Source organism: Engraulis encrasicolus, chromosome 20 (assembly GCF_034702125.1).
Source record: "Engraulis encrasicolus isolate BLACKSEA-1 chromosome 20, IST_EnEncr_1.0, whole genome shotgun sequence".
Taxonomy (NCBI): domain Eukaryota; kingdom Metazoa; phylum Chordata; class Actinopteri; order Clupeiformes; family Engraulidae; genus Engraulis; species Engraulis encrasicolus.
The window spans coordinates 17,820,669-17,833,470 of record NC_085876.1 but is presented as its reverse complement, the minus strand read 5'-3'; the positions used below and the strand labels follow the sequence as shown (position 1 = coordinate 17,833,470).

At 39.8% G+C, this 12,802-nt stretch overlaps 1 protein-coding gene across 1 annotated transcript in view; it reads right to left on the bottom strand.

Moving 5' to 3' along the window:
- Positions 1 to 5,928: 5,928 nt before the first annotated feature.
- The window catches only part of LOC134436365 (transmembrane protein 164), a 32,132-nt gene continuing 25,258 nt past the window's right edge, over positions 5,929 to 12,802 (bottom strand). The window contains exons 5-6 of the mRNA XM_063185533.1: positions 12,686 to 12,786; positions 5,929 to 6,610 (exon numbers count right to left, since the gene is read on the bottom strand). Of these exons, the coding sequence (XP_063041603.1) occupies positions 6,407 to 6,610; positions 12,686 to 12,786 (305 nt within the window). The 3' untranslated portion in view covers positions 5,929 to 6,406. The remainder of the gene's footprint in view (positions 6,611 to 12,685; positions 12,787 to 12,802) is intronic.

The following is a 12,802-nucleotide window of genomic DNA, read 5'->3' as shown; positions in this document are numbered from 1 at the left end:
TTCTGTAGCTTTTAGAGAAGATTCAAAATTAAGTTTTTCTATTCTCCATTCTCCGAAATTGTATCTCCTGAATATCACAGTCATTGTTATTCACCTTAACTGCCACTCTCTTAAGTAGGGATGTGACTCTCCTTTATTGTGAGTTTTGGGTTTGGGTTTTTTGTTTTGTTTTGATTTAAAAAGTATAGATTCAAATCACAGGGACATGCCATAAAGAAAGACTATAAGCCATATTAATTTTATTATTGCATGCTTCAGAGTAGATCCGGATGTCAATTTTTTCCCCCTGCAGTTGCGACATCCGGGTGCTACTCTCAGTTTACCTGTACTCCTTTGCATACAGCTGTGGAGTCGAGTTGTCCCTAAACAATAATGGCGGCGTTTGATTTTTATCTGCCATTTTTCTACCATGAGTCTTACCCTTGAGAACTGTATTGATTCTGTTGGTTAATCAAGACTCAAGTCAGTTTTTTTGACAAGTTTTGTTGAGATTTGATAAATTAAGGTTGTAGCCGCCTAAACGCACCCTGACGGTGTGAATAATGTTTACATCTATCTATCTTCAAAGCAAACAACAAACATTTGCCAGTGAATGGTTTATGTAGAGAAGATAATTTATAAAACACTCATGTTTGAAGTAGGGCTGGCACAGACTTGTTTTTCAAAAAACACTTAATAGTTGCAATAGCTTTGTGTTGAAGGATTTCGAGTGATAGCGGTGTGTCACGTCTTCATCATGTGAAGCCACACGGTTGTACGAGGTCGTCCATTTAACATTTTTCAGCATAGCTGAGTGTTCTGCACTTTGCTGTTGGAATTGTTATGGATTGCAGTGTAATTAATTGGCTGATGGAGAATTGGGAAGAGAATGAGATGGTCTGCTTTGTGTTGTTGAATAATTTTGTGTCATAGCGTTGGAACTGAACTGGCAGAGCAGAGAAATGGTAGTGGGGACAGATAGCAAGGCTTTTCTCAGAAAAGAACAATAGGATCAGTGCTATTTTGTCCAAGTATATTTTACAAGACGTGCTCAGTGGTGACTTTTTTTTTCCCATTTCGAAATGACATTTTTAGAAGTACTCGATTATAATGAAGCTTCAATGTGTCACTGTAATGTCATTACTGTTTCCGTCATTGTGCACAGAAATTTTAAGGGCTTTTGGTGTTCCATCCACAGTCCCCCACCCCCACCTAGCATTCAAAGATGACCCTGACTTTCAGTTGTGTTGCCTTAAAATGAGTTACTTGACACGGGGTCAACCCCATGTTCCCACAGCCCCCATGTTCCCAATCCCCAACACTCTAATTTCATTTTTCAGGGTTTTTTTTTTTTCTCAAAAAAAAAAATCTTAACTGACAGGTTAGGGTTAGGATTGGTTTTGGTCTGGGCATAGCTCAGCATTCTTTTTGTTACTTTTAAGAACATAATTTGATTTTGATGGAAGTGGAGATTATTTCGCCAACGTGGTAGACAAACAAACATGGAGCTGTGGGAACATAGGCCTGCTCCCACCTTGACACATGGACCAGTAAATTGGCAGCCTGACTCAATGACTTATGTCCTGGAAGACTCTCTCTTCCAGGCACCCACTCTCATCTAGATCGTCGATGTTATGTTTTCTGACCTAAATGTTCTGTAAGATCATGTAGTATTATCCAGCAGCATTAGTGTTTCTTTTTTTCCAGCCCGAGGTATACATGGAAGATGTTGAAGCCAGCTATAGTGTATCAGAATAAGAGCATTCTTTTTTAGTACACTGTGATGCTTGGCCTATGGAAAAATCTTGTCTTAGAGGCTCACATTTTGTGTTAATTTCGTGGTGTTAAACATCGATAGCATTTTTGAATTGTCCTTTGTTTATTTTTTTCCTTATGCTGAGCAGTCAAATGCCTTTTTTCCTGGTCCACTAATGGGCAATGATGGGCAGCCTGGATTCCTTGGTTAACGATCTAGTGCCACATATTCCAAATGACGAGGCTTGATTGGACAGTTTAAAAGCAGGTTGTTTGGAATGTGTGGCACTGGAATATCACTAATGATTTCACATTGCTGGTCACTGCTCATGTTACAACACAATCTGAACTTTTTTTTTCTCTTAGCTGCTGCAAAAGTCTAGACGTTTGGTTTTGTGCATACAGGAAGTCAACTAAATGTATTCCAACATATGCAATACATTTCTGTTGCGTGTATGAACGTTGTTGGAGGGGCATATGTTCATCCCATGGTATGCATATTGTGCTGCTAGACACTGAACATGAAAAAAACAAAACAAAAAAGGAACATAAAATGGTGCTATCTGGGCCTCATTTTGGGGCGCTCAAAAACTAAACATGACTGGTCATGCGGACTCATTCTTATCATATCGATAGATTATTATTGATTTTCATATGCACACACACATACACACATTCATACATACATACATACACACACCTTTTGCAGGGTTTTTTTTGTTTTTTTTTTGTTTCATACCAGTGTAACTTTAAGATTAAATACAATGAACCTGCAGGATTGAAAGGACATGGAGACACAAGTCTAATCCCCATGCATGTCACCTTTCCCCCTTTCTTTCATCATGGCTTGGGGGTAGTGGACATATGCCATTCATCTGTTAAAATAGTCGGGGGGATACAACTGTCTACATTTTACGTATTTGCCCTCTGCAACACCTCCCACAAGATCGAGATGACATGTTTAAGTACAAGATAAATACTATGCAAAAGTAATGAATGACGTGCAAAGATCATAATGGTTGATTTGGAAAAGGTGGTCTCATGTGCATGTAACTCCCAAAATTGCCCTTTTTTTGGTTCTGTTGTACTGTATAAACCTTCACATCTTGGACCATCTCGACAAATGTGAACATCATCGTCCAGAAGTTGCCCCGTGTTTTTTTGTTTTTGTTTTTTTTGTGAAAACCTCAATGTTGGCTTTCACTGAACTCTCAATTGGCTAAAGGAATGATTGTGCATTCCTTTCAGATCCACTTTTTGTTGTGCAACTTGAGAGGGTTTGTGTTAATGTGTTAATGCCCCCCATTCTCCCACCACACCATGTGGCCCTCCTCACTCAGCTCTCCCATCACATCACTACATGGTCCATTTGGAAATGTGTAGGCTCGCATCACCTCTGTTCACCAGAACCAAAGACGCCTCCAGCCATGTCCAAATGCTGCTCCTCAGACCTGCCACCTTGTCCTTCCAACCACTCCTGCAAGAAAAAAAATGTCTATTTTTGTCTTCTTTTTTACCAATTTTGTACAATTTCTAATGTTTTTGTTTTGTTTGTTCTTGTTTTTGTTGCATCCTCTGTTAATGTTATGTGAAAAAGCAACCTTGACTGGAGACAAGGTGATCAATGTATTGCTTTGTTTAATGTTTGTTTGTTGTTTTTGTTTTTGTTTTTAAAATACCCCATAGCGTGCCTCTTAGAATTATTGGTTTTTTCTTAATGTTTTTCCTAAAGACCAGCAGTTATACTTTATACTGAAGAAACATTAGTCTTTATTTTTTAATGCCATCAAAAGAAATAGAAGCCTGTTTGTTTTTTCGTTACTCTGGACCCAAGGGGTATTCCATGAATTTGGTGAAGTGATTAAGCCTGGCCATGTGAACCTACTGTACAGAAAGTGATAAATCTGTTAATAGATTGCCCTGCAGTTCATTTGGTTGGGATGATGGGGACTTTTTAGTAGCTGGTTTACCACTGCAGTCAGGTGAACCTAACCTGGTTGGTGACTGAACCACCTTCTTGGAATTCCCACCCAGTAGCAGCAACCGTATACAATCGCACTGATAGACAAAAACCCGCGTGTTCACACCAGCATCAAGTAAAGTTGTAAAAGTAATTGACTTTGAATGGAGGCGAGCGAAAGAAGTGAACGGTAACTAAACTCCTGACAACTACGGCGACTAAAGAGTTAAAAGAGGGAAAAAAGACTTAGTGCATCAAGAACATTTTACTTCATGCAAATGAGCTATACCAGTTGTGGCTATTTAACAATGGTAGCCAGTTGGAATGCAGCAGTATCCTTTAAATGAGTATAAGCAACATTGAATGTTTTGTCACTCAAGGAGCTCCTGACGTGACTGATTCAAAGTGACCAGAGTTATTTAGCAGCTGCATTTTACCAGCTACAAAAGTGATTTTACAGCTTCAGTTGTTTCTGGTGTGAACACACGGGAACAAATTGTAGAATAGTTGTTATGGCTGATCACACCATGAAAAAAAGAAAACGTTCAAAGAAACAATTTGTAGAAAAAAAACACTGTAAAGAAAAGGAGGAAAAAAGACAACATGACTGTTTTGTACATCATAAAAAGAAACCTTTTTTGAAAATATTTTGGATCTAGTTTCTAAATTATTTTAGTGTTTTTTCTATTTTCTGCAAATGTAGAAATTGCTGACTTCGGAATGCTCCATCTTACTTAAAGGACTGCTTGAACTAGGTTATTCAGGTATAGCCTGTATACCCTTTTTATTTTTATTTTTTCCTCATTTCTTTTAAAGTTATTGGTGAAGTATGGGCTGTTGATTATCCTCCTCCTCTCCAACTGTTCTTGGTTTGGCATCTGTTGAATTGGGGGACTATTACATAATGATGGGAAATACCGGACACTCAACATTGTAAAGAATAATAATGAAAAAAAAAAACCTTTGGAGACATACATGGGTATGGGAAGGATGTAGTTTTGAATAATATTGTTACCTTTCAACTCATTTATTCAATAAAATATATAAATGAATGAGAGTTTTGGTGTCATTCTCACCTTTCACAATGATGCTTAATTGATGTAGACCATCATACTTTTGGTTTGCTTTCAGCAGGACTCCATGTTGGGCAGGGGCATCAAACCCAAATTGACCCAGGCCCAAAATCCAAATCTGGAAAGCTGCGGGCCAAACTCAATATTTATTTTACAATCTGACTAAAATTATGCATATGCACACTTAAGTAATACTCATATTTACATGTAAATTTCACATGTACCTGCACATATTATGGTGCATGAGTGTGAGCTGTTTCACTGGCCTAGGTCCACTCATATTCCAGTGACACACAAAATGTTGTTTCTTTTTACAGTCTTTAAGTCTTACAACACCATTAATATACCTGTATAGTGTAACATGTGGGCCAACTGTAATACACATTTGAGATGATCTCAAGGGCCAAATAAAATGACTGCGGGCCAAATTTTGCCCCCGGGCCTGAGTTTGACATCCCTGACGTAGGGCATCATACTTCTGGTTTGCTTTCAGCAGGTCCTAAAGCAGAAAAGGTATGGGAACCTAGATCAGTTGTATTCGTATTTTACTTGCGCTACTGGCATTTGTAAAAGTTCCAGAGGAAGGTAAACAAACAAAGTTTCTAAAGAAATGAGGTTGATAAGAGAATTATTTAAAATGTGTTTATTTTTTACAGTGTTCTTGGGAACTTGAACCATTGAAAAAAACATGCACATAAAACAATACAGTAACATACATGGCACACAATCCAAATGTTTAGACCATTTCTTTGGGCATTGTGGAGGTGAAAGCAGTGAAAACGCATCATTTTAAAATGCGTTAAAAAAAACTCAGGTCAGTCAGTTAGGTTGCCCAGAATAACTAAATAAGGAACCAGGCAGGCCAGAGTACTGACGTAGAACTTGAACATGAAATCAGGTGAGGATTCTCAATACTCTTTCGGTTTCACCTCTAGTAAAAAGTCAAGATCTGGCATAATTGTCATAGAAAAAAGTTCCGTAATACCTGAACATTGATATCATGTAGTTAACAATATACAGTGCTAGAAGTAAAAAATGTTGGTAAAAAAAGCATACAAATTCTATACTTCAAGACACAAGAGTGTAGGTCCAATGAATATTAATCTTTCCAATATGAATTATATTCCATAAACGGTAATACAGGCAGTGAAAAGAGTAAAATTCTGAAAAAATAAACAAAAAGTTAAACTTTATTTTGTTAGGTTTTTCATCACAATAAAAAGACATTTCCCCATTTCAATGCAATTCCAACAGTAGAAATTACCAACATTGAAGGACCTTTAAGAGTATATGTTCAGGATATGAATGAAATGATATACGTAGGCCTAAGCATCGACGATGATCAAAACATGTTGACAAGGTTAATAAGGGTTCTCACTCAACCGTAAACTGTAACCATAAGTCCACATGAAAAGACACACAAGAAAATGCACAATGTATGCGTTTTCGCCTCCCTCGAAACATCAAAAATGATGCTACGACCGCTGTAGTAGAGAAATCTGAAAAACCAGCTTCCCCAATAGAGGAACAATCTGAAAACGATATAAAAATGACAGTGTAGACGCAGATAGTTTTTAACTATGGATACGTACGGTACATTTATAGGCCTATTTGTTCAACTTTTAATGCGGACATGGCCTCAGTCAACCTTGCTGCGAGGGTAGGCACTGTTGGTGAAGTAGCGGCACGCAGGAACCGCGTGGTGAGCGATCAATGTGAGCGCTTTGCCATGGATCAGAGTCAGAAGCGTCTGATGCCCAGTGGCCCAGACTCGGTACCACGGTCCGTAGAAAGGATCGGACACTGCTGGGCAGAGCATGTTGTTCAGGTTTACTTCAGTCATCTGTGAACAGCAAAGACAGAAAATAAGTAGGGAAGAAAATAAATGGCAAAGAAAAAATACACAGTGTGGCCCTTTAATACATATTACATAGGCCTACTACATTCAAGGTTCAATGTGTAATTCTATTCAGTATTTATGCTTCATGTTTTGGCACTGAGGAAGGTCTAGTGACTGAAAACATAACGTTTTGCACTTGTGGGTAGCACTTTTATAGGTGTTTTTTTATAGACACTGTGTTGTTTGTTTATAAACACAGTGTTGTGAGGAGGGGCAAGACACTGGCAGCCAACCACGTGAGCTAATTTTTTGACCGACACTGCGATCAGAGGTTGAGTTGTGCAGAGCTAGTTTCGTGCAATCAGGAGAAAACAAAAATTTAGAATCCATACATGTAAAGCCATAAAAAAAATCATTGCATCGGCTACCGGTGTCCAAGTTCCACTCCTTGCTTCTGCAGAATTTATGCAGCCCATTTACAAATGTAATTTATGGCTTGAATATTCACTACCAATATCAATTAAGTATTCATTATGGTTTGGAAATGTACACCTTCACAGACGAATAGGTGGATCCTCTCCATGTTAATCCACCATTTTGAATTACCAGCTGCACCTTTGGCTGCAAAGCCTACTCTGTTCAGAGCAGTAAATATTAGTTTATTATAGAGATGCAACAATTTTTATCAAACCGAGAAATTGTGTTACACAGGGCCTTGATGGTGTATTGCAATGTTATGATATGCTCATTAATATTATGATATGCTAATTAAAGTTCGTTTACCCTTCAGTCCCGGAAACAACATAATATGATGTAGGCCCAATAGTGCTTTCAAGCTTAGTAATCATTATCAGTTACCCATTACCTATAAACTATCAGTTTTAACGTAGAATTTTTTATCTGTATTTTATAAAGACACGTATACATCGTATTGTATCAAACCATTGGTCAAAATCATGATATGAACCAAATCGTGAGTTGAGTGTATCGCTACAGCCCCAGTTTATTTACTTAGTATTCATACAAAAATCATTCATAAAAAAGTGCGTGGCCTACATTTTGGGAACAAGTACTAAAATTACACACTGGACCTTCAAAAGCAGTGTGGTGATGTTCTGTAATAATTCAAAAGTAATTAGGATGTCAGGCTTGTAGCCCAAGAGCTGCCGCTTTGATTCACGACTGTCCTGTGCTTTCCTGTCCTCCTCTATGACTGAGGCTGTGCCCTCCTAGTGACGCAACACTTTCAGCGTTGCAACTAGTGAGGTCAAGGGCAATACAAGTACTTTCTGAGTTCCCAAAAATACGGGAGCTCTTCCCACTTTGTGGCAATAAGCAAACAAAGGAAGACGGGTCAACCATGCCGTTTGGGAAATGTTCATTGTAATGCTCTTGGTCAGACCAAGTCTCGAAGAGATTTGCACGTCGATGATAATCAGGCTATGATTGAGGTACCCTGAGCATGGTACTGTCCCACCACACTGCTCCCTTGGGGTGCCGTTTGACACTGCCTTCTTGCTTGGGTGAGTCTTGAAAGCGATTTCGTTGTGTGTGCGGTGAGCATTGTGTGCTGTGGAATGCTGTGTCACAATGAGAATGGGGAGTTTCCTGGTACTTTAGTAAGGAGACTCTAGAGCTGCCTCTTTGAGCACCGATTAGAGACGAGAAGAGTGAACTTGTTTAAAGTTTGAAACGTTCAGGGTTGCATTTCTCGAACGTTGTTGTTGCGGCTAACCAGTTTTTAACCTGCTCTGAGGGCCGAAATGGACAGAGCTAGTTTATTCCATAGTTTACTTTTATGTATTTTTATTACATGGCTGTTCTTCATTCTGTAGAATGTGTCGTTCACTTGAATGGGGCTCCCCAAAACTTGAAGGTGGAGAATGCGCGCACATCAGTGGCACAGGTGCTGGACAAAATAGAGTAACTGAAATAAATGATAGAAGTCCGCAACCAGGGCCGGTTCTGGCTTATTTGGTGCCCTAGGCGAGTTTGAGTTCCTGGAGGGACAGGGTGAGAAAGGGAGAATAATATACAAAAGTAAATAGCCTCACTTGTCTGCAATACTACATCACTCAGCATGATAACATGCTGTGCATGGTTCTGTGTTACATGATTCATGTATGTCATTCTGGTCTGGAAACAATGTTTTTTTTTTAAGATTACAACAAGCAGGTAATTCATTCAAGTGGATGGAAGGACATATGGCAGCTAAAATTGTTTTAAACATTGCACCAGTCTTACTTGCTTGGATTTCATTGCTTGGCATACTTGGCTAATGTTAGCATGCTAACTAGCGATTTCTCAGATCAAAAACAAAGCTCTTTTTCCCTCTAATTCCAAACAGTAGCCTCATAACTATTAGGCTTTCCATAATCACAAACGGTTGCTGATTAAATCACATAGTTCCAAAACAACCTCTGCACTCCTGCATCATGCAATGACTGGTTTAATGAGAACATAACAATTCTCCAACAAGCAGAGCAGCACTGCTCTGTCTGCGCTTCCCTCTGTCTCTCGAGTGAGTCCCCAAATTCAAAACAGATCGCAGGCTGTCACTCATCCCGCCCCCTTTCTCAGGACTGTCTGTTTATTGGTTCACAGACTTCCCAGCAGTGGCGGCTGGTAGTCTGTCAAACAGGGGAGGCTGTTCAATTACAATATGTCCAGAACGCAAAAAAAAAGGGGGTCAATTTTGACACACATCTTACATTGGTCCTGAGCCACATATGGCCTCACACACTAAAGGACTCTTGTTGAAACATATTTGTTAATCATTAATCATTATCCCCCTTGTAGCCTATTCATAGGGAAATGTTTTTATTATTATTATTAGCTTATTCATTAGGCCTAACTCCGCCACATAATGATGTGATTGAGTTTGCCTTCGTTGTCTTTGTTCATTACTGGGTGCACGGCTTAACTTACCACTAGAGGTCGCAAAATCTTTAATTATTTACCAGACATTGCCAACACAGTAGGAAACAAGGACTCGCCACTCACGGGACTTGGCAGTTAACCAGTTGATCAGACACCACGAAAGCTCAAAAGAAACGGTTGTTCTTCCCTACCTTCAATATTAGGCAGTGCTCTGCTCTGCTCCTTGATATTCATTTTCTCCTCATAAGGACGACTGGAATTCGCCAGAATTTAATCCACAATGCTTGGCATTTTGCATAGCTCTCTTTCTTGCAAGCTAGCCCTAACGAAAAGTATAGGCAACCTCAACTTTTGAATTGGGAGATTAAAAAGGATAAGGACGTGCCACTATTAAGACTTTATTCGCAACACTAGGTTTACAAGAATATGTACACAAAACTGGAGTACACCACAATGAATAGCTTCCCCACTGGTTACCACGACGAAACTTCTCAGTCAAATTAATAACATATCCGCATTTCGAAATGAAATCAACTACTGTAGCCTACTGACACGGGGTTCACCCAATCACAAGTCGGAGCTCCAGTCTCCGGTCCCTCCCCCCTCCTCTCTCTTCTCCATTCACTCCCAGTGAGGCTCAGTCTCAAAATTAAAAAAATTTCACGGCAATAGCCAATGACCGTTTAGCATTTTGCCATTGAAAAAGAGTACAGTCCCACATGCCATTGAAGCCCATTGAGACTCGACTCGCTCGCGTTGTCATGAGCGGAAAAAAACTCGAGCGAGCCTCTGGATCTTATTACAATTTGGTTTAATCTCTAAGTTGAGCACATGCATCTATGGAGCTGGGTCTGAAATAGCAATGTTATTAAGTCGTGTAAAGCATTTGTTTACATACTATTCTCCGTGATTTTGTACAGGAGGCGGCGCCTCCCTTGTACTCAAAGAGGAATCGCCTCTGCTTCCCAGAGACAGTTGAAAGCGATATTACTATTGGCTGAGGGGCGTTTTGTCGTGAGGAGCGCTTTCGCCAGGCTTTGTTGATTGCGACTTCATAAAAAAACCTCCATATCGCAAAATTACGCATCGGAGAGCGCCATTTCGGTGCTCCTTCTTCAGATTGCGCTCTAGGCGACCGCCTAGCCGGCCTATGCTTAAAACCGGCCCTGTCCGCAACACTGTTAATGCTCCCGGCAAATAAATCACTGGGAGCATTAACAGTGTTGCGGACTTCTATCATTTATTTCAGCTCCCCAAAACTTGCACATCTGATATTTCTAAATTTAATAGCAGACTTGTGAATTCCCTTTATGAGCTCACTAGGGATGCACCGATACCGATACTGGTACTGGTACCTCGTGGTCGGGATGATGTGCACTGACATCCTCCCTGCAGCCTTCGGCTTCGTGCCTATGGCCGAACCACACCAGGGAGGATGTCAGTGCACATCATCCCTCCCACTCGGGTCATATTGCTTAATTATACTCGTACTCGTCAAAACACTAACCGATACCAGGCACGATACTGCTATTACACGAAACAATACAATATCTCGTCACGTTCTGTGGACTGCAAAGCAGCATGGAAAAAAGTGCCACCTCATACATTTACTAACATTTAAATCTACATGGAAATGGACAGTAAAAAATATCACAGGTGGAAAAAAACAAGGCCATGCATTTATTTTCCTTGTATGTTGGTGGTAAAAGGTATCGGTATCGGTACTCGGTATCGGCAAGTACACACATTAATGTACTCATACTTGTATCCATTTTCACAAAGGACTTTTTGATAAAACCATGCCTTCGCAGACATACACAGTGTTGGGCAAGTTACTCAAAAGCTGTAATGCATTACTGATTACATGTTACTGTCTTTTCAAAATAATCCCTTACACTACAATATTGCTACATTTAAAATGTAAGGGATTACACTACTTTTGCATTACTTTAGTTACTTTCGCCAAAAGAACTGTAGGCCTAAATATGGATCTGCCAATTTATTGCCGTGCAAATCAAGCTCATGAGTCATGACTTTTTCACCTCCCATACAAGAGGTGTTTTTGGCAGCATGCAGACTAAAAACTACCAGGTTCAGGAATACCTTCTTTCTGACCCACCACACTGAATACCACTAAAATCCAGGTCATTGTAATGCATTGTAACTTTATTTAGCATTGTAACTAAGTAAATATTACAGATTTTTGCCCTGCAATGTCTTGCATTACTGCATTACAGCAAAAAGTAATGCATTACAGTAATTAATTACTTTTGTAATGCATTACTGCCCAACGCTGAGTATACGAACATGGCGTGGCTCCAGCTGTTCGTGGAGCAAAGTGGAACAAATTCATCTGGCGAGAGTCGGGATACACTCGGGATACACTACGCAAGGCAACACAATTTTGGGCAGTGTTCTGGAATGGCAAACCAAGTGTGGAAGTCAAAGCTCCATTTTGTGTCATGATGGAAGTCATATTAATTCCCCAGTGATTACACTTTTCATTAAATCAATACATTGTCATCATTCTGATATAATTCTTTCTGTAATTCATTCTGAATAATGTAAGGGTAGCCAGGTAAAAATCGAGATAAGGTTTGGCGAGAAGGTCCCTGACGGGGAATAGCAACCGACAGAGAGATGCAGGTCTTGATCTCTCTAAAGCTATTCCATGACGGGGATCTTCTCACCTAACGTCATCCCTTACACCAGTGGTTCTCAAACTTTTTGAGCGAAGTACCACCCAAGAAAATATTGAGCTCTCCGAATACCACCTTGACAACCAACATTAGAATATCGCAACAAAGGCCTTCCATATTCACTTTTGCCAGTCAATACACAGGAGAGGAACAAAGGCCTTCCATATTCACTTTTGCCAGTCAATACACAGGAGAGGTTCATAACAGCATCAACACCTACAGTCACATTCAGTGCAAGTTTGTTTTTAAATTTCTTGCTTGCCTAGTATTGTTCTGCATTATGTTTTCAGATTCACATAGTTCAATATTACCAAATGTGAGACCAAAGACACATTTTTGACTGCAACAACTTGATCAGCCTTCAAATCAATGCACAACAAATGAATCTTCCAAGTACCACCAGAGATGTCCCAAGTACCACAAGTGGTACGCGTACCACAGTTTGAGCACCACTGCCTTACACAAAAAATAAACTTTTAAAAAAGAAAAAGCATCATACCATGCCAAGAGTTTGCAGGAAGACAAAATGGTAGAGGAACAGGATGCCAGTTGATAGAAGGGCCCACGACATATCTCCCAGTGGCTCAGGGGTATATACACCTGTCAGAAAAAACAC